Source organism: Notechis scutatus, chromosome 7 (assembly GCF_049901735.1).
Source record: "Notechis scutatus isolate UNSWTSFEM ecotype Mainland chromosome 7, rNotScu1.2, whole genome shotgun sequence".
NCBI classification, from domain to species: Eukaryota; Metazoa; Chordata; class Lepidosauria; order Squamata; family Elapidae; genus Notechis; species Notechis scutatus.
The window spans coordinates 11,406,708-11,433,519 of NC_142015.1; the positions used below are offsets into that span (position 1 = coordinate 11,406,708).

Sequence of the window (26,812 nt, forward strand, 5' to 3'; positions counted from 1 at the left end):
ATGTTAATATTTGTATGATGGGAGACTTTAATGGAATAATTAATGACCGGTTGGACTATAAAACACAGAAATCAACAAAGAAAGCTAGAAAGGTACTACCAAAATCCTTTTTTTGGATAACAGAAGAATTCAATTTAAAAGATACATGGAGAGACAGAAATGGGAAAGTAAGTAATATACTTTTTATTCAAACAGGCATACATCCTGGTCTAGAATAGATATGATATGGATGTCAGCACAATTATTGGCTAATGTACGACATGTTGAAATATAAACAAGCACTTGGGCAGATCATAATCTGATGTCAGTCATTTGGAAAGGATATAAGAGGAGATCTCGATGGACTTTAAATAATACGGTATTAAAAGAATAAGATTTTAAACAGAAAATAGAGAAAGAACTTGCTTTTTTCCTTAAAGAAAATAGAAAAGAGGACACACCTTTACAGAATCTCTGGGACACGATGAAGGCCTACACAAGAGGCTTGAGAATAGATTATACTAGAAGAAACATAAAACAGAAAAAAACATTCAAAACATTAGAGGACAATTACAAAAGATTGGAAAAGACTTGCAGAAGTCCCCACCAAAAAAAGACATTAAAAATAAAATGGATATAATTAAATATAAAATGGGACAAATGGAAAAAGAGGAACTAGCACAAAAAATTAAAAATGCTAATCAGAATTACTTTGAAGATGCAAACAAACCAGGCAGATGGCAGGCTTATAAACTGAGAAAGGAAAGAGAAGCAAGAAGAATTAGTCAATTGATAAATAAAAAAGGACAGGTTTGCTATGGAAATGAGGAGAAGAAAAAAATTATGCAAGATTACTATGGAAAACTGTACTTTCAAGAGAATATTCAAGAAGAAAAAGTTAAGCAATATCTACAAAAAGCGAACTTACCTCAGATACCTAAAAATATTGAAACAATGTTAAAAGGGAATATAACAATGATGGAATTAACAGAAGCTTTAAAAAAACAGAATGTTGGGAAAGCACCAGGTACAGATAGTTTGCCAAGTGAAATTTTACAAGACTTTTCAGGAAATATTGAATTTTCATCTTTTGGAAGTTATGAATGAAGTTATGTTAAAGAAAAGAATACCAAAAACATGGTCAGAAGCATACATTACACTTATACCAAAGGAAGGTACAGACCTGCAGCAAGTTAAAAATTATAGAAATTATTTTACTTCAATTGATACAATGGGCTTTGGTAAAAAAATTATTCAAGCCATTGAAACAATATACCATGAACAAACTGCAAAGGTGATGGTGAATGGAGAATTAACAGAATCCATAGATATAAGAAAAGGGACAAGGCAAGGCTGTCCACTGTCGCCTCTGCTGTTTGTGTTAACATTGGAAGTGTTGAATAGGAATATCAGAGAAGAAAAAAAATAAAAGGAATGAAAATTAAAAAGGAGGAGTATAAATTGCAAGATTTTGCAGATGACCTAGTATTTATATTAGAAGACCCATTGGAAAAGAGCACCCAAATTAATAGAAAAAATGGAAGAATATGGAAAAGTAGCAGGTTTGAGAATAAATAAAGACAAAACAAAGATATTAACAAAGAATATGTTAGCAAGACGAAAGAAAGAGTTGGAAGAAGTTTTAAAAATACAGGTCACGAACAAGGTTAAATATTTAGGGATACATATTACACCAAGATGTAGTATACTGAAGGAAGATAACTATGTTAAACTCAAACAGCAGATTGCGACAGACTTGATAAAATGGGAAAAACTGCAACTATCATTGATTGGGAGAATATCTACAATTAAGATGAATATATTGCCTAGAGTTTTATATCTATTCCAGACAATTCCTATTCGACTAGGGAAAGAGTTTTTTGAAGATTTAAATAGAATTGTGTTGAAATATATTTGGCTGGGTAAAAAAGCAAGAATAAAATTAAAATTGTTACAAGATGCAAGAATAAGAGGAGGGTTTGTCTTGCCCAATTGGGAGTTATATTACGAGGTGACAAGTTTGATGTGGGTAAAGGAATGGATAAAACTAAGAAACAGTAGACTATTGACTTTAGAAGGCCATGACTTGCTGTTGGGATGGCATGCCTTTCTCTGGTATAAAGGAACTAAAACACAGGGGTATTTCAGAAGACATATTTGAGAGGCATTGTTTTTGAACTGGGAGAAGATAAAAAGACAATATTACTTAAAAATTCCAATATGGATATCAACTATTGAAGCCTTTTCTTATCCAATAATATATAAAAAGGAACAAACAGTTTGGTGAGATATTGAATGAAAAGAGTGAACTTAAATCTATGCAAGCATTGGAAGAACAAGATGTAAAAATGAACTGGTTTTCATTTTTGCAAATACAATCTAGGTTTGATAAAGACTCCAAAGCAGAAGGTATGTATGATAAGTCGACTGATTTAGATAAAATTTTGATAGGTATTGATGAAAAGGTAATTAAAAAACTTTATGGACATCTATTAGAATTTAAACTGGAGGAGGAACAAGTTAAAGAAACGATGATTGGGGAAAATTTTTTGGATATGGGATTGATTTAGAAAAATGGCAAAAATTGTGGCCTCAAAATTATAAAATGACAATGTCAACTGCATATAAAGAAAATTTGTATAAGATTTTTTACAGGTGGCACCTACCCCCAATGAGACTTGCGAGAATGTTTAAGAATATATTGGATAAATGTTGGAAATGTCATCAGATACCTGGTTCATATTACCATATGTTTGGACGCAAAGAAATATTGGACTAAAATCCACACATAGTTGGAAAAAATGATAAAACAACATATAGACTTTAAACCAGAGATCTTTTTTTTTTTTTTTTGGTAAAAGTTTTATTGATTTTAACAACAAATAAAAACACATAAAACATAAAACATAACATAAAAACATCATCGTTCTTCATAAATTTACAGACAGTGTATCGGTTGGTTTACCACTCCTTTTTGTGCATCCATTTCATAGTCATCATAATAATTATGTTACATAATAACTCATATTATCAATCAACAATTATATATCCTAATATCATTATTAAACAATCATTTGACTATAATTTTACTAATTCATACTTAAGCGAGATAACTATAATTTAGTTAATTTATTTTAAAACAAATCGTAAAATCATACCAAGTCTATCTTAATAAAATATTCTAAAAATGTTATCAAAACCAAATATATATATATATATATATATATATATATATATATATATATATATATATATATATATATATATATTCATTATTTCCTAGGTTTCTAAATATTCTATTATTATATTGTATTATCTAACCATTGATAAAAAAGATCCCAAACTTCATAAAATTGTTTATCTTCTTGTTCTCTAATTTCAAATGTCAATCTACTCATTTCAGCACATTCCAGTATTTTCTTAATAATTTCTTCCTCTAATGGTATTTTCTCACTCTTCCAATTTTTAGCAAATACAATCCTAGCCGCTGTTAACACATTTACAATCAAGTACTTTTTATTGGGAGTCATACCGGACATATACAATAAAGAGTTGAAATATTTGATTGTACGTGTTTTAACAGCGGCCAGAATTGTATTTGCGAATAATTAGAAAAATGACAAAATACCTGTGCAGGAGGAAATTATTAAAAGAATTATGGACTGTGCTGAAATGAGTAAATTGACATTTGAAATCAGAGAACAAGAAGACAAGCAATTTTATATGATATGGGATTTGTTTTATCAATGGTTGGATAAAAAGATATGGTAAGGTAACAGAATAATTTTGTTATAGAAGATTAATAGATTGATACAAAATATAATGTAAACATATATAACCATTAGATGACAGCATAATACAATATTGATGGGATAAATAGCATAGTCATGGATGATTAATAATCGATAAATAGATAAGCACGTTAGTTTGACAATGTGAAATTGATATAAATTGTGAATAATGATTATGAAAGGATTGCACAAAAGATTCAAAACCAACTGGCACACTGTATGTATAAAATGGTTTTATGTTTTTTATGTATTGTTTGTGTATGTTTGCCTTAAAAAATAAAAATTTTATATAAAAAAATAGAAGAATACTGCAATTAGAAGGATGGCACATGTTCCTATGCTCCGATAGGCCAGGCACACACCATCATTTCCAAAACATAGAATTAGGCAAGCTTTATTTAAAATTTGGAATAAAATTAAAAATCAAATATATATAGAAATGCCAAATTGGTATCAGTTATAGAGGTGATAATACATCCAAATTTGTTAAAACAAGGGAAAATTGTTGCCTATAATTTTACGTTATAAATGAAGTTGGAGAACTAAAATCTAGACAAGATTTAAAACAACAAGGGATGGATTTAGAATGGTGGGAATACTTATAATCCAATCGAGGTATGGAAAGGATAAAAAAGAATGGGGGATTAACAGGCAAGAAATGGTATTGGACAAAATTCTCTTGGGGCCAGACGACAAATTAATTAGGAAAAGCTATAAATATTTACTGGCATATAAATTGGAAGATGAACAGGTAAAAGAGGCGATGGTGACATGGGCCAGAGTTTTTGGGTATAGCATAACATTAGATCCCTGGCAAACATTATGGGAAAGGAATAAGAAGATTATGCTTGCCATAGCATACAAGGAGAATTTATTTAAAATGTTTTACTGATGGTTTCTCCCACCGGCTAGGCTGGCTAAGATGTATAATAATCAATCCCCAAAATGTTGGAAATGTTTAACATTTTATCATGCATGGTGGAGGCACATATGGTAGAGGCACATATTATCATGCATGGCGGAGCTGTAAAAAAGCACAGGATTGGGAAATGGTTGAAAGAGATGATGGAAGAATGTTTTTTATTGGGAATTATACCAAAAAAATACAATAAGGAAGAGTTATATTTGATAATACACGTCATCACTGCGGCAAGAATGGTATTTGCCCAGAAGTGGAAAGAGAAAGAAATTCCCAGTGAAGATGAAGTAACAAATAAAATTTTGACTTGTACTGAAATAGATAGGCTAACACTAGATATGAAAAATAAGGATGGATCGGAATATTATATAATTTGGAATAGATTTTACTATTGGTGGAGACAAAAAGGAAGGGTTCAAGATTGAAAAGAATTTTAAAGAGGATATCTGTGATCTTGAGACAAATAATACTAAGAGTGTTGGAAGATGTACCATGTTTCTCATAAAATAAAGCCGGGTCTTATATTTTTTTGATCCCCGAAAAAACAGCTAGGCCGTCTTTTCAGGGGTGACTTAATTCCCCCCCTTGCATCCTCATCTAGAGCGCCCCGCGGGCAGCCTCGCCACCAGCTGCTCCTAATGGGTGATCATGGCGAAGCGCAGAGAGTTCCCTACTCCCACCAAACACCTTTGCTGCAAACCCAAGACCTTTGGCACCCGCTGCTGTTTCTTTCCCTTCTCCCCATTCCGCTGCCACGTTTGGAGCTGCCGCTTCCATGTTTGGAGTGCCGCTGCCATTTGGAGTGCCGCTGCCATTTGGAGCACTGCCATCATGTTTGGAGCTGCCACTTCTGCGTTTGGAGCTGCTGCCGTGTTTGGAGTGGCGGTAGCGCTCCAAATGGCGGTGGTGCTCCAAACAGCGGCAGTGCTCCAAACGCAGAAGCAGCAGCTCCAAACACAGCGGCAGCTCCAAATGCGGAAGCGGCACCTCCAAACAGCAGCAGTGCTCCAAACAGCGGCAGCGCTCCAAACGTGGAAGCGGCAGCTCCAAACGCAGCGGCAGCTCCAAATGCAGAAGCGGCAGCTCCAAATGGCAGCGGTGCTCCAAACAGCAGTGGTGCTCCAAACGTGGAAGTGGCAGCTCCAAACGCGGCGGCGGCATGGGCAGAAGGGAAATCAACAGCGGCGGGCGCTGAAGGTCTTGGGTCTGCCACAAAGGTGCTTGGCAGGAGTAGGGAGCTCTCCACACTCTGCCATGATCGCCCATTAGGAGCAGCTGGTGGCGAGGAATTGCTACCCGCGGGGCACTCCTAACGGCAAGTCCCCCCGCCCTTCCCTCCATTTTGCATGTTTTAAAATAGGCCTAAATTTGGGGGGAGGGGCTTAATTTCATTTTATGCCTAGAAAACATGCTGGGTCTTCCTATTGGGGGAGGTTGTATTATTGGAGAAACATGGTAAATAAGGATGAATAAATATGTGTGTGTGTGTATATATGTATAAATGTATATAAGATCTATATTCTATTCTATTCTATTATATTGGATGCAATACTGTTGAAGACCATTAAAACACATTCTTACTAGAAATCAAAAGAGCCATCAAAGTATATGTACCAATAACAACTCCCAAAACCAGGAAATACAGATTACCCATAACAATAAGGAAGCTTCAATCCAAAAAGAGATCACTTTGGCGAAAAAACAAATCTGGTCACGTTGCCAACTTCAAAAGCTGTTACAAAAATCTATGCCACCAGATTAAAACTGAATGCACTAATTATCACATTAAACAAGAGGAAAATCTTCTACACATAAATTCCACCCGTGCTTTCTACAATTTTGTAAATAACAAACTAAAAGACTCAAGGTCCATCCCACTCCTGAAAGGACCTAATGGCAAAGACTGCAATGACGACACCATCAAAGCAAACCTCTTAAACACATTCTTTGGCTTAGTATTTGTAAACAGCAATGGATCAAGCCCAGTACTTCCTAGTCGAACCACAGACAACTACAATGATCTAATACATATCGATTTTACAGAAGACTATGTTGAAAAAGCACTACGCAATCTAAAACCATCCCTATCTATTGGACCGGATGGAATATGTGCCTACTTCTGAAAAAAGCTATCCACTGCCATAGCTGAACCTCTAAGCATAATCTTTGAAAAATCTTTCAGGACCAGCTCCTTGCCAAAACTATGGTCACAAGCCAGGGTCATCCCCATCTTCAAAAAGGAAGACCCCAGCCTAGTTGAAAATTGCTGACCAATCTCCTCATGCTGTGTCACCTATAAAGTCATGGAATCAATTATTAATCAATCCATTATCCTCCACTTAGAGACAAACAACCTACTCTCTAATAAACAATTTGGTTTCAGAAAAAAACTATCCTGTAATCTGCAACTCTTACACTGCAAAAACATATGGACTACACAACTCGATCAGGGCAAAGCAATAGACGCAATCTACATAGATTTCTGTAAAGCCTTTGATTCAGTGGTACACGACAAACAACTCCTAAAACTAAAACTGGATAGAAGCATTCCTGTCAAACAGATAACAAATGGTCAAAATTGGGAACGTCCTATCAAATTCTGTACCTGTCAACAGTGGTGTCCCCCAAGGCAGTGTTCTAGGGCCAACTCTCTTCATACTCTACATAAATGACCTCTGTGATCATATTAAGAGCAACTGCGTTCTCTTCGCTGATGATGTAAAGCTATTCAACACCACAGTCAATACTACTACCCTCAAAAAAGACCTTGACTATGTATCAGAATGGTCAATCAAATGGCAACTTCAAATCTCAACAAATAAATGCTCTCTCTTACATATTGGCAGAAAAAATCAGAGAATAAAATACAAGCTAAATAGTCAAGACCTTGTTGATGATCCAAAATCTGTCAAGGACCTTGGAGTACTCATCTCAAATGATCTAAGTGCTAGAGCCCACTGTAACTACATAGCCAAAAAGGCATTAAGAGTTGTTAATCTAATCCTACGTAGCTTCTTCTCTGGTAATATCACACTACTAACTAGAGCATACAAAACATTTGCTAGACCTATACTTGAATACAGCTCACCAGTCTGGAACCCATATCATGTAGCTGATATTAACACAATTGAAAAAGTCCAGAAATATTTCACAAGAAGAGTTCTCTGCTCCTCTACTCATTGCAGAATACTTTATGACACCAGACTTGAAACTCTAGACCTAGAAAACTAGAACTACGCTGCCTCAGGTCCGATCTAAATATAGTATATAAAATCATACATTGCAATGTCCTACCTGCAAATGAATACTTCAGCTTCAGTCATAACAATACAAGAGCACACAATAGATACAAACTCAAGGTTAACCGCACCAAACTTGACTGCAGAAAATACGACTTCAGCAACAGAGTGGTCAATGTTTGGAATACTCTACCTGACTCTGTGGTTTCTTCCCCAAACCCCAAAAACTGTAACCTTAGACTTCTAGGCAAGAAATAAACATCATACATGTGCAGATAAGTGAATAGCCAAAAAAGATAATCATGCTCCAAACAATTCATTTCTCCAGTCAGAGTCAGATTTAGTCACTCTGTGCCTGATCTGATTTTTCAAGCATCCCTTTTTCAATATCAGTGAATATTCCTCCATCCAACCCTAAAACCAGAAAGAGCCATACTTTCAAGCCTCATTCAGCAGCATAATAAGCCACAGTCATACATTTGACAATGGGGACTCAGCCTAAACTCAGCATCTCCAAACAAAAACCCTCTGATGTGAGTTCTTTCTCACCCATCCCAAACATGCCTATGTAAAGATTAAACCCACATTTGGAGGACGAGGACAAGAAGGTATAAATCACTTCCTACTACAGAGAATGCCTGTTCAGATAAGAAAGTTGACTTTGTTGGTCTGAGAAAGTTGTTTTTAAATGATCGCCTCCTCTTAAAACTATTGGTCTAATTCATTTGGAATGTTTCTGGGCCCCTCAAGAGCAAAACAGAAATTGATATAATCAGGAACTAAACTTCCTTCTCTTCTCCTTTTTTGGGGGGAGGGAGGACCTTAAAGAGAACTGCTATAGGAGCAGGAGTGTGGCAGTAAGCTTCAACTGCAGCTGTAACAGTAGAATTCAAGGAGATAGGTGAGGGTGAGCAAGGATGAGCAAGTAGAATGAACAACATTAGGTGATTCTAATTGATTTTGTGGGGCATCAAAACTTGCATGTACATATTTAAAACTGAGCAGCACAGTGGCCTAGAAGTGAAGACACTTGCTTCCTACTTGGAAGGTTGAAAGTTCAATCTAAGGCAGCAGATGTTTCTCAGGGCACAAGGAGAAAATATCTGCTGTAAACTCTGCATAAGTGTGAGGAAGAGCATCCAGCCAGTAAATGCTCAGCTCCACTCAGTGCCCTGACTCCACCCCAAATAAATTAAAGTGTGTTTGTGTGTGTGTGAGAGAGAGAGTGTGTGTGTGTGTGTGTACTGTTTTACATACTATTTTATCAGTATGAGTGTGTAAACTATATATACATTATAGACAACAGCCTTCTTCAATCTTTAGGTCAAAGTTGCAGTCAGAATATTGGCACCTACACTGAACGTGAATATTAGGCTATATCTCACACAACTTGTAAGGTCCTTTCCCATTTTCAAAATAACCATTATATAAACCTTAGAAAATGAATAGGGAAAGGCCCCCCTTTTAAAAAAATGACTTGTATCTGTCATTCCTTCAGGAGTTTAGCATCTAACAATAAAGGTCCAAGCTCTTTTTATGTTTTTTTTTTTAAAATACAATCTGACCTGGGGGTTTCCCAATTTTATTTATTTATTTTATTTATTTATTTGATTTGCCAATTGTTTACAAGATAATAAGTATAAATGTATACATAGTTGTGAATACATGAAATGGTTACATATAAGAAAAATAAAAGAATAAGAGAAACAGTAGGACAGGGACGGTAGGCACGTTGGTGCGCTTATGCACGCCCCCTACAGACCTCTTAGGAAAGGGGTGAGGTCAATAGTAGACAGTCTAAGGTTAAAGTTTTTGGGGTTTGGGGAAGAAACTACAGAGTCGGGTAGAGTATTCCAGACATTGACCACTCTATTGCTGAGTCTATTTTCTTCAAATATTCTTCAAATATTTTCTCTATTTTCCTAGAGTCCACTGTGGCTAATCTCTCCTGTAACATTAGAGGTGCAGTAAACCCTTTGAATAAATGGATGATCCACTAAAGCTGAGTATAGTTTCCAGGAAAAGTAATTTAGATAAGGGATTTAACTTGGGACAGCTGGGAAAAGTACCAGTTTGAAAGATCATCTTTGGTCTAGGAGTGTCTTATTTAGGATCTGTTGGTAGATCTATAAATTCCAAAGATGCTTGAAATCTCTATCTGCTGGGGTTATGTTATCTATCTTCTGATCATCTTCGTTCTTTTTCTCTGTCTATCTGCTCCATTTGTCTTAAAATGTATCCAAAATACTCAAAATTACTTTGGGCGAATGCAGAATATAGTGGAACAATGAATACCCAAGATCTAAAACTATATTTCTTCTACTGCAACTTATAATTATTTTTACTCATTAATTAAACATGCCTGTGATTCAAAACTATTATTCTGGGCTACCTGTATATAATTCTTGCCCAGGAATTATGCTATAATTACTTTTTCTAAAAAGTTCAATAAAGCAAGAGGCAGAAAACTCTTCTCCTGATTCTAATGTGTTTAACTGTGGCCAAAGTAGAAAGACACCATGCAACCTACATGCAGTGGTCAATAAAACACCACAAACACAAATAAAGACCAGCAGATCCACCAGTAAACAAGTACTACAATCCTACCAGACAATATTTGCAGTTATGTTCAAATGCATTTTGCTTTTTCTTTACCAAAACATTAGCCTGTGTAAACACTTTGTCTTCCAGTTCCTATGGCCATACGAGACTTCCACACAGATACATAGGCACAGGTGTATGCATACATGTGTCCACAACCACTCCAAGTTCACTTTCACTACAGTTTAGTTACTAATTCTTGAGAGCATCACTAGTAGCCTAGCTTTTTTTAAAGAAGAAGCAAGAATTGGTACTTACAGCTTTTCAAGAGCATGAAGTCCCCAAAAAGTGCCATTCTGCAGGGTTGTTATTTTGTTATTGTTCAAAATCCTGGAGAAAGAGAGAAAGGTGTTATGTAGTTTATGTTGTCCATACATACAGGCTTAGAGGTAGGAGAGAGGTTTGGTCCTCACTGATGGATTCATAGTTCCAAAATAGATAAACCAGCTAAACATCCATACAGAACCCCAAATCCTCTTTTTTTGTAGCCTGCAGAACCTTTTAAAACACAATTTCCCCAAATCAGCCATGCAGCTTCCAATCAAATAGGTCATACTCACAGTTTGGAATAGCCTAAAATTGCATCCTTTTCTCAGAAAAAAAGGGGAGCCCTGCATCTAATTATTATTAATATTGCATTGTCACACAGTCAGCCAGATGTTGAGATGGCATTTAGCATTTTTATCCACCTATTGAGTGCTTCCCAAGGACCTGGGATAGGCAGGTGTTGATATTTGATGATGTTAGAGATATTGTTGCAGAATGTAAGCTGTTCCAAGTAAAGCTGCCTTTTGCAATTGACCGATGGTGAATTTGTCAATGCTGATGACGTTCAAGTCATTCTGGGATTGCATCTAAGGTGCCTATTACTATTACTATTCCCTTTGCTTTCTTTTGCCATAATTGTTCTATTTCTATTTGCAGGTGTTTGTATTTTGTAATTATTATTAATGTTATGTGTATGACATGCCCCCTGACTTTTGCATAATGGCTCCAATTGCTACCCTCCCCTTTCCACGTTAATGGTAATTTCAAATGTTGCTCATTTCTGCATTAGTCAGCCCATGTGTTTTTGGGTGGTGATAGATGGCTTAATGGAAAGACAGCAGAGACTAACATAAACTGATGAAGTCATGATTAGATGTCAGTTCTTTGCAAGCACAATTTGCATAATACTTCTCAGATATTATGGGGTTTGCGTTCACTTCAGCTTCATGGGTAATAGTAACATTTACAAATGGGGAACTGAGGCCAGGTGTCAATGCTTTTTCAGTGGCTAAAGGAAACTGAGAAAGGTCTTATCTAAACTATATCAGCTGGTTAATGGAATTTTTTTATACATATATCTCATCTATCCCTTCATCTGAATCCATTATTTTACTGGCTGGAAATATTTGTGGTGTAGCTGAGTGACACAGTTAGATTTTCATCACTGTTATTCTTACCAGAATGAAATAAGTTTGTAAAACCTAGCAAAAAGGAAGTAACAAAGGCATAATTTAATAAATGGAATAATAAACATTGCAAAATAAACAGATGTAAACTAAAAAGAACACAACTAGAAAGATAAACAAACCAACACCAAAGAAACAAAATTAGAAGGAAAAGAAATCTGTCAGCATATGAGTGGTTTGTGTGTAGACACAAAGGTACACACACATGAACATGTGTGCACAAATACATACAATTTCTTATATACACATAGGCATGATCTTAAAGAAAAAAATCTTTTAGATATTCACATTCAATATTTCTGCCTAGAATATGCAGAGAAAAGCCATTTGTCAGGAAAAACATCTCAGTGTTTGATTAATTCAGAAGATATCTGCATAGTTAGTTCTGCATAAATAATATATCATTTGAAGGCATTTTTTTCATCCTGATCCAATTGTCATAAGCAAGAGTTCAGAGGGAAGTCGTTCTAGGCAGCATAAACATGTATTTTCAAAGGCTGGTTGGCCAATCCAGTAACAGCTTGGAAACACACTGAAATATTAATCAGAATACAGATAACAGATAATCAGAGTTGGAAGGGACCTTGTAGGTCATCTAGTGCAACCCCCTGCCCAAGCAGGAGACCCTAAATTTTATCAAAATACATTTTCTCAAAACAGGAACTACCTCTTGATCTCAAACAGGACTGAAGTCTCAGAATCAAATCAATTGTAACATGCATCTTTTCTTCATATATTTGTCTATTCCCCTCCCAAAGTTGTAGATAATGCTGTCCATGCATCTCCCTTGTGTGATGCTCATTTTCAGCATGTATAAGCCAAAGTTGGCAGCCTCTGGATGAGGACATCCCACACAATGATCTGCAAAGCCCCATTTGCCAAGAGACTTGGTCCATCCCTTCCCATTGGGTTTCCTCATTGTATGGGAGTCCAGTTCAAGTACCTCCTAGGTCAGGGTTTTGCCCAGCACTAGGAAGCTTGCTCTCAAAGTAAACAGTTGGGAAGATCACAAAAACAGCCCTCTTTTGACCTCCACTCAAAGCAAACAGAAAACTTGCCAACTGAAAGGAGCCAGGAAAAAAAGAAAAGAAAAGGAGCACTCATCAATTCTTCCATTTCTCATTAAAAAGCTTTTCTAATGAGCAATTAGCCCTGACAAGCATGCCTTGTGCTAAAGAGGGCCACCAAACAGCTGCAGAGCTTTAGATAGCCTGACCTCACCATCCACTTCAGATTCTTCTTTTCATGGAAACATTAAGTGAATAGGCCTTGAAGCAAACATGTTTCCCAAACATCTGCTGTTAACAATTGCACAAAAATCTTTCACTTTTCTTAAGGTTTTCTTCCCTGTGCAAAAATAGAAACTGCATTCTATTTTCATGCCCTTTCAAATGCTCAAGAATTTCTTTCACGTTTCTCCTTCTGTTGTTTCTGAGTTGACTTCCTGACTTGACAATGATAAAATCAGAATGACATTTGAAAGCACTTGTCAAGGAGGCAGTGATGAATTTTATTTTATTTTTATTTATTTATTTTGTCAAGCGATTATAAGATAACAGGTATAAGTATAAACATAGTTATGAATACATGAAATGGATACATATAAGAAAAAAAACACAATAGGACAGGGACGGTAGGCACATTGGTGCACTTATGCACGCCCCCTTCAGACCTCTTAGGAAAGAGGTGAGGTCAATAGTAGACAGTCTAAGGTTAAAGTTTTTGGGGTTTGGGGAAGAAACCACAGAGTCAGGTAGAGTACTCCAGACATTGACCACTCTGTTGCTGAAGTCGTATTTCCTGCAATCAAGTTTGGTGTGGTTTACCTTGAGTTTGTATCTATTGTGTGCTTTTGTATTGTTATGGTTGAAGCTGAAGCAGGGGTGGGATTCTACCAGTTCGTACCTATTCACCTATGTTAACATTCTAAGCAGTTCAGAGAACTGGTTGTTAGAAGAAATTACTGGCCTAATCCTGTAAGGAAGGCAGGAGGGAAACATTCTAGTGTTGCTTACAGAAACTTCCTCTCCGTTAACCCTTATTACATTCTTGGCAGGACTAGACTTCCTGTCTCTGAAACTTCTCTGGAGGTTTTTTTTCCTCCTTTGCTGGTACTTTGCTTGTGTGGAGTAACCATTCAAAGTTACAATGGCACTGAAAAAAGTGACTTATGACCATTTTTCACACTTATGACTGTTGCAACATCCCCACTGTCATGAGAAGCCAGGTGAGGAGATGCGTGCCTCGATGTGAGTGATATTGAATTGGCCACACCCAGCCAATAACATGACCACCAAGCCATGTCCACCCAGTCACATGACGCCACAGCCACCACCTAAGCCACGCCCACAGAACCAGTTGTTAAAAAATTTGAATACCACCCCTGAGCTGAAGTATTCATTGACAGATAGGACATTGCAATGTATAATTTTATATACTATACTTTGATCAGACCGAAGGCAGCTTAGTTCTACCGTGTTTCTCATAAAATAAGGCCGGGTCTTATATTTTTTTGAGCCCCGAAAAAATGGCTAGGCTGCCTTTTCGGGGGTGACTTAATTCCCCCCCCCTTGCATCCTCATCTAGAGTGCCCCGTGGGCAGCCTCGCCACCAGCCGCTCCTAACGGGTGATCATGGAGAAGTGCAGAGAGCTCTCTACTCCCACCAAACACCTTTGCGGCAGACCCAAGACCTTTGGCACCCGCCGCTGTTTCTTTCCCTTCTGCCCATTCCACCGCCATGTTTGGAGCTGCTGCTTCCGTGTTTGGAGTGCCACTGCCATTTGGAGTGCCGCCGCCATTTGGAGCACCGCCGTCATGTTTGGAGCTGCTACTTCCACATTTGGAGCTGCTGCCGTGTTTGGAGTGGTGGCGGTGCTCCAAATGGCGGTGGTGCTCGAAACAGCGGCAGTGCTCCAAACGCGGAAGCGGCAGCAGCTCCAAACGCAGCGGCAGCTCCAAATGCGGAAGCAGCAGCTCCAAACAGCAGCAGTGCTCCAAACAGCAGTGGTGCTCCAAATGTGGAAGTGGCAGCTCCAAACGCGGCGGCGGCATGGGCAGAAGGGAAATCAACAGCGGCGGGCGCTGAAGGTCTTGGGTCTGCCACAAAGGTGCTTGGCAGGAGTAGGGAGCTCTCCACGCTATGCCATGATCGCCCATTAGGAGCAGCTGGTGGCGAGGAATTGCTGCCCGTGGGGCGCTCCTAACGCCAAATCCCCCCGCCCTTCCCCCCATTTTGCATGTTTTAAAATAGGCCTAAATTTGGGGGGAGGGGCTTAATTTCATTTTATGCCTAGAAAACATGTTGGGTCTTCTTATTGGGGGAGGTCGTATTGTTGGAGAAACACGGTAGGTTGTCTAGATCTAGAATTTCAAGTCTGGTGGCATAAGGTATTCTGCAACAAGTAGAGGAGTGGAGAACTCTTCTTGTGAAATATTTCTGGACTTTATCAACTGTATTAATATCAGATACATAATGCAGGTTCCAGACTGATGAGCTGTATTCAAGTATTGGTCTAGCAAATGTTTTGTATGCTCTAGTTAGTAGTGTGATATTACCAGAGAAAAAGATATGTAGGATTAGGTTAACAACTCTTAATGCCTTTTTGGCTATGTAGTTACAGTGGGCTCTAGCACTTAGATCATTAGAGATGAGTACTCCAAGGTCCTTGACAGAGTTTGGATCATCAACAAGGTCTTGACTATTCAGCCAGTATTTTATTTTCTGATTTTTTTGCCAATATGTAAGACAGAGCATTTATTTGTTGAGATTTGAAATTGCCATTTGATTGACCATTCTGATACATAGTCGAGGTCTTTTTGAAGGGTAGCAGTATTGTCTGTGGTGTTGAATAGCTTTACATCATCAGCGAAGAGGATGGGGATGGCTTTAGATTGCGCAGTGCTTTTTCAACATAGTCTTCTGTAAAATCAATATGTATTAGATCATTGTAGTTGTCTGTGGTTCGACTAGGAAATACTGGGCATGACCCATTGCTGTTTACAAATACTGAGCCAAAGAATGTGTTAAAAAGGTTGGCTTTAATGGTGTCATTGTTGCAGTCTTTACCATTAGGTCCTTTCAAGGGTGGGTTGGTCCTTGAGTCTTTTAGTTTGTTTACAAAATTGTAGAAAGCGCGGGTGGAATTGGTGTGTAGAAGGTTTTCCTGTTGTTTAATGTGATAATTGGTGCATTCGGTCTTTATTTGGTGGCATAAATTTGTGTATCGGCTTTTGAAGTTGGCAACGTGACCAGATTTGTTTTTCTGCCAAAGTGATTTCTTTTTGGATTGAAGCTTCCTTATTGTTGTGGGTAATTTGTTTTTTTCTGGTTTTGGAAGTTGTTATTGGTACATATAGTTTGATGACTCTTTTGACTTCAAGTAAAAATATCTTGTAATGGTTTTCAATAGTATTGCATCCAAGTGAATAGAAGTTGCCAATCAAGAGATGAGAGATGGTTGTCTATAATATCATAGTTGCCTTTTTTGAAGTTATAATTGGGGATCCTGTCATTATGAAGAATTGTGGAGGAAATTTATTTTTCTAAGGTCCACATTTTTCCATCAGTGCCCAGCTTTCTATCTGTCCAACTTTATACTATTATGGTTTTTAAATGCTTGTAATTGTGTAAATTAGTTTCATATAGAATAGGGATGGGCAACTATGACTGCCTCAGGAATTCTGGGAGTTGAAATCCATAGGTTGTAAATAGGCCATAGTTGCCCACCCCTGATATTTTAGAATAAAATAACAGAGTTGGAAGGGACCTTGGAGGTCTTTTAGTCCAACCCCCTGCTTAGGCAGAAAAGTCTATACCATTTTAGACACATGGTTATCCAGCCTCTTTAAAACTTCCAGTGTTGGAGGATTCACAACCTCTGGAGGCAAGTTGTTCCACTGATTGTTCTGTCAGGAAATTTCTCCCCTTGATTAGTTTCCACCTGTTGCTTGTCTTGCCTTGAAGTGCTTTGGAGAATAGGTTGACCCAATCTTTGTGACAGCACCTGCTATCATGTCACCCCAGTCCTTCTTTTCATTAAGCTAGACATAACACAATTCCAGCAACCATTTTTATATGTTTTAGATTCCAGTCCCTAATTTTCTTTGTTGATCTTCTCTGCACTCTTTCTAGAGTCTTTTTTACATTATGGCGATCAAAACTGAATGCAGTATTCCAAGTGTGGCCTTACCAAGGCATTATAAAGTGGTATTTTATCCCTCTGTTTATGCAGCCTAGAACTGTGTTGGCTTTTTTGGCAGCTGTTGCACACTGCTGGCTCATATTTAAATGATTGTCCACTAGGATTCCAAGATCCCTCTCACAGTTGCTACTATTGAGCAAGATACCACATACACTGTACCTGTGCATTTTTTTTTCTTGCCTAAATGTAGAACCTTACTTTTTTCACCACTGAATTTCATATTGTTAGATAGCACCCAATGTTCAAGTCTGTCAAGATCCTTCTGTATCTTAAGCCTATCCTCTGGTCTGGAGTGATGGCTATTCCTGCTGCTTGGTGTCATCTGCAAATTTGATGAGTTCCCCATCTATCCCCTCATCCAAATCATTGATGAAGATGTTGAAGAGTGTTGGGCCTAAAACAGAGCCTTGGAGTACCTCATGGCATACTTCCCTCCGTGTAGATGCAGTTCCATTGAGGACTACACATTGAGTGCGGTTTGTCAGCCAGTTATGAATCCATATAGAAACATCATACTAGGCTGTGAGATTCTTTTGACAATTTTTTTTAAATGCATTTAATTTTGTTTTCAAATTTGTTGTAGCCTCCCTGGAAAAGTTTTGCTTGAAATGCAGCAGAAAACAATTTAAATGTGAAGTACATAATATGAGACATGGGATCTTTGTATGCATAGAGATGCATGTGCATTCAGCTGCTAATATACAAGTAGTTCTTGCCTTATGATCATAATTGAGCCCAAAATTTATGTTGCTAAGTGAGACTTTTGTTAAGTGATTTTTGTTCCATTTTACGACCTTTCTTTCCACAGTTGTTAAGTAAATTCCTCATTGACTTTGCTTCCCCATTGACTTTGCTTATCCTAGAAGGTCACAAACGGTGATCTCATCACCCTGGGACACTACAACTGTCATAAATATGAGTCAGTTGCCAAGTGTATGAATTTTGATCATGTGACCATGGGGATGCTGCAATGGTCATGTGAAAAATGGTCATAAGACACTTTTTTCAGTGCCATTGTAACTTTAAACAGTCACTAAATGAACTGTTGTAAGTTGAGGACTACCTGTACGTATACAGCAATCATCATTATCAGCCCAAATCCAACCACTGCAGGACAGTCTTCTTCAGCTGCTTTCCAACAGCTTTGACATATTGCAAACTGTTTCTTCCAATTAACATCTTTGAACTGAGTTACATCAGCCCAATGTTTGGTAACCAATCAAAGACTATTGTTATCCAGCCTTCATCTATTCATTCTGCATGAGATGGCCACTGCCTAGCCTTTCCATGAGATATTTCACTTCATTATGTGACATATTTCTGTCTGTTAATGGGGCCATATTTTTCTATTCATGTAATGACAAGTATGTGCATTCCATAGTTCTTGTAACTTTCAGCTTCTTTACTGCTTTTCTGTTTAGTCCTAGTTTTACAACCATATGTCAGCATACATAGCACTGTATACATTGATTAAAAATGGATACTTTAAGCAGGTAAGTCTGCTGCTTTTTGAGTACAGCATGAAACTATCCAAATGTTCACCCATCTAGTTTAACTCAGCTCAATTGAATTTCTTCTATGAGATCACTGTCCATGCCATCTTTTAAGCAAGGTACTGTATATCTAGGTGTTGTCCCTCTTTGGTTCATGATATTGCAAGGCAACTCTTTGTTGTGCTTTTTCCTAACACATCTTTACTTTGGCTGGGGATTTCAAGAGAAGAAGTGTGCACATCTGGAGTCTTCACTATTTGAAGAAAAGTGAACCAAGGAGTACAAACCCCAACATTAATCCTGTATCTCTTGAAGTTCAATACTCCTTTTTTGAACTCCATCTGGAAGGAACAGAGGCTAGGTTGTTTTCATGGTTTGTTTATTGTTCCTACCTTCTCTGAAAAATCTTCTCTTTTTTCCCCACACTTCTTTCTCTACATACATCTCATCACTCTTTTCTACCATTTAAACATCGAGGTGGGAGGTCGCAGTCATGCCATATGTTAAGCAAACAATGGAAAGCCCCAGAAATTCAAAATATTATGCAGTTACAGAATTCATTATTTATTTATGAATTTGTTTTCTAACCTGCCTTTCATTTAGGAACTTAGAGAATGCCCCAACAATTATGTGAGGTAGATTGCACTGGAAGACTGAACTGGCCCAAAGTTGGCTAGTGAACTCCAATGGCTAAAGTATGTGGAGGGATTAAAACCTGGGTCTCTCTACTCTTAGTCCAACATCTTAACTAGTCCAGCATCTGATATGTCTATTCACATTCCATATAAAATTTGCAAATATTATATTTGAAACAATACTATTTTTCTTTTCAGCTAAAAGTCACTCAATAAACAACTAATTAAGGGAAGAATGAGTAATATTTGCTTTGGTCTCAGATATTGAAGATGTCAACTTGAAAAACATCTTCTGAGTGTCCCAAGACCTCAAATGAATAATAGTTGTGTTGTAGGTCAAGAAAAATTAAGTATCTGGCACAATCCTTAGAACTTGTCACTAAAGGCACATTGGACCATCCTTTATGGAGTGTGGTAACATGTGAAATTAAGCTCAGCTTTAGATATCCTATATTTGATGGTTTCTTGGGCTGCATAAAGCCAAATACAACTTCACAGCTTAAAGGGTGGTCCTGGGGCAGCTGACAGAAGAAGGTATCCTGTTTGGCAAGTTCCCTGGAATTTCCTGTCTGAACAATAGGAAAGTTGAGCCTCCACTTTTTCCTATTTGTTTTGTTAATAATTTCCTCTGGCCCTGAAGCTTGTGTCTTAAAGATTTCCATGTGTGTCACACTAAGAGTGCCATACCTGATTAAAAGCAAGCATTTTATCATTGGGTCATTCTAAGCTGAAGCAAGAAACAAGGCCGATCCCTTGAAGCTGACCAGTCTTGGTCTTTCTTCAATCTTTTTTCCTTGATCTAAACTGGAAGTTGAGGGAAAAAGTCTAAAACTGTATTAAAGTAATAACTTTATCAGACTCTATGAATGCTCACAAAACAACATAGAAGCTTTCAGGCTTCCAAGAAATCTCTATGCAAGAGCTTATCAAAAATGCCAAGCTTTTAAGTTCAAGGCAAGAGGGCCCTGTTTCCACTTGCCCTAGTAAACAGCAACCCCACCTTTGGGGGAAAAGGTGAGCCACATTCTAAAGCCCAAAAATTTGTCCAAAGACATGGAAGTGGGGGTGAAGTTTCCTAAGGAGGAACAGAGGATTTACTCCATGTTTAGATACTGGGGATCATCCAAGTTCCTGCCATAAAAACCAGACTACCTCCCTAAAAAGGGAAGGAGCCAGTTGGCCAAGATGTAATCTTGTAATTGTGTCTGATCTTCCGCCAGGGTCAGGAAAAGGAATCTGCCTCTCAATAGTTTGGAAAGAAAATTCTGGACCTTCTCTCCCCTTTGCTAAGCCAGCACCAGTTCAGGCTCAGATTGTTCCCAGCTTTCCTTGCCAAGGATGTCATTTGGAGAAATGATCCAGACTAATTTTTCATCCATCCATTGATTCAGTGAAGCAAGAAATGCAATTTTCAGAGATACTGAGAATGGACTGGATATCTCTTGAATCAAGGCTCAAACTCAAGATATTCTCCAAGTAAAAACCTCAGCTTCTCACATGAGTGCTCTTACTAGATTATAGAAAGCTGAAATTGGGGTGGCCAACTCTTGACCATTGTTATGATTAGTTGTGATTTCTGGCCTGGTACAGGGAGAACATGGGTATGGGAGAAGGGAGAAAAAAAGAGAAAGAAAAGGAAGTATGGGTGTGTGGACAGAAGTGATCAACCTTCAACCTTGTAATGAGTACTTTGAGGAACAAGAGGAAGAAGCATAACCAAGACAATGGTCAAACAAAAGAAATCCGAGTCTGAGGCGGAAATGTAACTTGAGAAAGTGTCTCAGACTTGACCTTCCCTAGTTCTCATGAAAATAAAGGAGGGGAAATTAGAAGGAGGGGAAATTACATTCAGACTTGCAGAAATCTGTTAGAATAACCTCATATGATAATACAAGTAGTATTTGCTTGTATACCTTTAAATTCCAAGTTTAGTCCACTTTGAAGCACTGATAATCTTACCCAATATGAGGGAATGGAGACATTATCCCAAAGGGGGAAAAAATCCTTGCTCCAGGTTTAGAAAATTAATGGCTTGTGTTGATAAATAAATCATTGAGTTAATAATTAATTAAGGAATCAGTCAATTAAGTCAGCAACATACAGTCCTAACTTGCAGAATGTCCTCCCTCCAGAGTTCAGATTGGCAAAAAGTTTTTCTTCCCCCTTTCAAATAGAATGACGTGTTTATTTAATGGTGCTTTCTTTGGTTTAACTTAAACAAACATACATTGGAACTTAGACCATTTTAGAGACATTGTCCTAGCAGGTTTTTTTTACTTGCTTTTTATTTTTCAAACTAAAAATTATCTTGACCACATTCATTGTTCTTTGCAACAGAGAGTCCTTTAAAACAGGGAAGCCTTTTTATTGACGTTTCATTAAGCTTGAATCGCTTTGAAGGGCTTATGGCTAAGCAACGGAATTAGGACACAGAATCAAATATTGTCAATAGGCAAAATGAAAGACCGAGAGTAGGGTTGGATAGAATTGCCCCCAACCTTCCCATTTGTATGGCAACTTTCCTTAATCTTATATTATGACTCTGTGTCCCACTATCCAGATAGCTTAAGAGATCCTTGCAACTGGCAGCATTTACTTTGGCAATAAACAAGCATCCCCAGGCAACAATTATAAGGCCAATGAGTCAAGTAGAGTTAGAAGTGGAGATAACTGGGAGATGAAACCAACAAGGGAAGATAGTTATACACAGAGGTCAAAGAAGCAGGTTTCAAAGGCCCTGTATAAAATCATGTTTGACATTTTGGTGTCTCTCTCCAGCATCTATTAGGAGGCTTGAACCTGTCTGATAAAACTCTTGTATACACAGAAAAAGAGAAGAGGGTTTATGTTCATTTGTTTAAAAGGGAAACTATGTTAATATAAAAAAAAAGCATGGACTCAAACAGCCACAAGGAGAACTATCCACTGCCAAGCCTAAATATCAGAAATGGTGTAGGGTTTCCTGCTTGGGCAAGGGGTTGGACTAGATGACCTACAAGGTCCCTTCCAACTCTGTTAATCTGTAATCTACCCTATAATTAAGAAACTTCAACTGCATTTCCAAAGATCCAGATGCATCAGATGCATTTTCAGTTGGCACTCCAAGCTGAGCAAGGAAGGAGGGGAAAAGGAGAATGCAAATCCATTGAATTTGGATCACTAAACATCTACATGGCAAAATCCTGCCTGTCTTTACATCTTAGCAAAAGAGGATACAGCTCTGCACTTCCTTCCCAGAGATTTCATGGGTCCCTCCACCCATCCTCTGGTGTTGTAGGTAGGACAATGAAGAGGGCACAAAGGGCAAAAGGAGAGAAACATTCCTGCTTCTATTCTTTTTTTTATTGCTTCAAAAATATGTGAGTTTCTTCTACTGACCATGGGATCATCTGTCCTACAAGTAAAGAAATAAGGTTTCTTTTCCAATCTAATGACCTAAACTCTTCAACTGTTTTCCTTGTTGACACGTTTGCATCCCTATTTTTTATGAGGGACTCTTGAGTTCCACAATGGAGGAGGCTCCATCCAAGACATTTTTCAGACTTTCCAATGATCAGATAAAGAAATACTTTCCTTTGAAGGGAGAAAGGCAGATCAATTAAATGATAATTCCAGGAAATGGTATTTGGGGATTTTCTACATATTCCCCATTGACTTCAGTGGACAGATATAAAGGGATTGACCTAGGATCCAGTGAAAAGGAAGAGGGATGTGGATCTGAAATAAACAGTTTGTCCTCCAAACTTTACTAATTCTTAAAAAACAACTGTAGGTGCAGCCCAATGGCTCCAAAATATGTGTATGTGTGTGTGTGTCCCATCCCTTCCACTCAGAAATATCTCTCTTTTGTAGAGGATTTGTAGGACCAGAGTTCAATGATATCTACTTTGCGTTAAAAGGACCAAGGTTCAATCCTTGGCTTAAACCTTAGAAAAATTGCTATCCGAAACCCTGGAGACTTTGCAGTTAATGATGACAACTACAAAGACCAATAATCAATGTCATGTAATTTCCTCGAGCAGGAATGAGATCTGATTGTGAAAAAAGCATTATAGATGAGGAATTAATGATCCCAGAAATGATGCTGAAGGATCATCAGGAACAATGACAAATAAAAGACTATACATTTTGCCTTTCCAGGCATGCCTTCATCAGAACTTGGAGACTTCTCCAAGTAAACCTGGAGAAGTTTATTGTACGTCAGAAAGAAGCCATATATCCACAGATGATTTCCTTACAGTATGGGGAAATCAGGGTCTATATAGAAGTCTGTGTTTCTGCCCCCTACCCCACCCCCCATCTCCTTAAGGAGTTAGGAGACATCTGATCTATGTTGACATAATGGTGCTTTCTGGCCTCAGACCTGCTGATATTTGACTCACCAGCTTCATTTCACATACATTACATAGGATTATTTGCAGCTGCAATCAAATGGACCCTGTAATGTGTGCATAGTTGGATAGATATACATATGGAACATCAAGCATAAAAATTAGATTGAAACAGCTACAATGCCATAAAAATCATGAAGCTATTAAAGGAAAAAAAAGCCCCTCATCAATTCAATCTGGCAAAGGAGAGGAACTACTTATAGCTACTTTTTCCCCCTTCCATTTTTCCAAGCAAGTGTAGGGTCCACTTTTTTCAGATCAACTGACTGTTGATAAAGTGGCTGTAACAAGAATTGACCAACCAGATTGTTGCCTAAGCTTGACATCATGAGCCATGGGAGAATGACTAGCCCAAAATCACCCAGCCAGCTTTCATGCCAAAGGCAGGTCTTAAACTCATAGTTTCCTAGTTTCTAGCCTGGTGTCTTAACCACTGACTAGACCAAACTGGTTCTACTTTTGTACTACTATGAATTAAAACATAATAATACCAGGAGACCCAAACCATGGGAGGCTCAAACCCTATCACTATGACTTTTAGCTAACATATCACACCTTCTTCAACTATTCTGGTTTAAAGTAGTGTCCATTTCTAATACACAGTTGAACATTTGGGGAGTACTTAAGAGTACCAGTCTGGGGAAACTGGAATTGTTTTAAATACTGGTGGGATTTAATTTAATTTAAATACTGGAGGAAGCTCCATCACTAGATTGTAAGAACACAAGTGAACAGTCGGATGAGGAGACCCAAACTCATTGATAGCCTCACATTGCAATGAACAAGGACAAATTCAATTTCACTAAGATTGTTGGCCATGCAGGTACAATGATAGCCAGGGAAATGATTGGAGCCTGCAAAACAGGCCGCTTGTCAGTTAACATGAGTGCTGATTTACCTCCAGTACTTAGAAGCTGAGAGCTTGACAGCACAAGGAAACAACAGCCAATTACCAGCCATCAACACACCAACAATAGGAAGGCATCACATAAACATGATGCATAGAATAGCCCAAAGCACATATTCCAGTAGAGAGAAGTTCCCTAAGTTGCCAGGATGATCCGAAAGCTTGGAAAAGTAAAACTCTGGTTCTGGTGACCGACCCAGATTAAATCTTAAATATTGGCTGTTTCAATCTTACTTTTTACCTTACTTTTGATTTGTTCTCTAACATATTAATTAACATTTATTAATTACCAATATTCATTAAGTAACTGTCTGCCTATCACATTAACTCGCTATTGTAATTGTTTAGTTTACTATTGTCATTGACCATGCCAGCCAAAAACTGCAAACCCTCCACTACCAAACAAGAATAATATCTCTACCAATGACCTCCCAAACTCCTGCACATGTTTCAGATGTCTTGAAACCATCAATGAAAGCGAAATTAACATCAAATGCCACCTATGTGACAATCAAGCTCACCCTGCCTGCTTAAACTTAAAGAAAAGCTAGCTGATCTCCTAAAAGAATCAGATACATTCCTTTGTCTATGTCCATAATGTTTTCCGAAGCTAAACAGAGTACCCTGCCTGACAGAGTTGAAAGCATAGAATCACTCATTCATTCAATAGAACGCTTAGCAACATGTTTTGAAACAACTATACAAGCAATCTCTCTTGAAAAAAAAATACAGCACAGATAAGTGATTACCTATCAGCTCCAAATCAAATCCCAACTCAAAAACCACTACCACAACTACTAACTCAACTACAATCATAACTACAACCAAAAATAACCACCAAACTACAGCCACAAACAATTACTATCCCAACAAATAATTCCACAAATGATATCCTTACTCATCAGAGACATCATGGAATGTGATCAGAAACATCCAAATGCCATCTTATTTGATCTTGAAGACACCAACGAATCAGACGACATTACCAAACTTCGTGATATCATAAGCAACTCACATGTAACAAATATCTCTCCTGAAGATATCATTGAAATAACCAGAGATGGCCCTGACTTCAAATACAATGACGGCTCTGTGGCCGCAAGATTTTCTAGAGTTGTTTGCAAAAATGAGTCCAGCAAACGTATATTCATTCATACAATAAACGTCATTGCAAAATCCAATCCCACCCATAAAAAACTTTCCTGAAGACCAGACTTATCCATACTGCAAAGAATCCGCTCCCGTGAACAGAACTCAAAAAACGTCCAGACAATGGAGAAAAAGATCTGTACATTGACTACCGTGCTGATTGCACCAAAAGAAAGTCACACAACCCACAACTCCGCATCCAACCCTACCTCATCCAATCCAACATCACTCAAATCTAGGCACGCACGCCCCTAACTACCTCTATTCCAATCACAACTGGTCTTAAATGCAAGCTACTCAATGCAAGAAGCCTTGTAAATAAAATACCTGAATTTCTCCTCTTACTAAATACAATTAAATTTGACATCATATTTGTCTGTGAAACATGGCTCAACGCATCTCTCCCTGACTCAATTACCACAGTAAGAGACTATCATGTTTACCGATCAGATCGTGAAATCCGTAGAGGAGGTGGTGTTGCTATCTTCTATAAAAAGTCCCTACATCTAAAAAACATCCAAGTTACCCGGGAGCTTGCTCTTCCTGAGACTGTGAACTGTCCTTAAATATCATATTTCGATTCTTACTATGTTACAGAGCACCTGATTATGACATCGAACATGTAAACAAGTTAAATTCACTACTAACATGGGCAGCATCCTGCCCACACGCTTTTATCTTTCTTGGTGACTTCAACCTACCTCATATTAACTGCACCCTAAATGAATGTAAAACTGAACCCATACATGCAACCTTCTACAATGCTGTAACAAATCTGGGACTGGAACAACTAGTAACCAACAATACTAGGCTTAACAACTGCCTCGATCCCATCTTCTGCAATAGTTTGAATTCAATTTACGGAATACAAATTTTTTCCAACAGTGACCACAACATGATTGACTTTTGTTTCAACATACGTCCACACAAAAATCATCATAATCACGGGATCCCCAACTATAACTTCAAAAAAGGCAACTATGATCTTATAGACAATGATCTCTCATCTCTTGATTGGCAACTTCTATTCACAGGATGCAATACTATTGAA

General features: G+C 37.9%; 1 protein-coding gene across 1 annotated transcript in view; it reads right to left on the reverse strand.

Moving 5' to 3' along the window:
- Positions 1-26,812, reverse strand: part of ADGRA2 (adhesion G protein-coupled receptor A2) — a 111,559-nt gene that overhangs the window by 63,998 nt on the left and 20,749 nt on the right. The window contains exon 2 of the mRNA XM_087969976.1: positions 10,788-10,859. Coding sequence (XP_087826102.1) covers positions 10,788-10,859 — 72 coding nt within the window. The remainder of the gene's footprint in view (positions 1-10,787; positions 10,860-26,812) is intronic.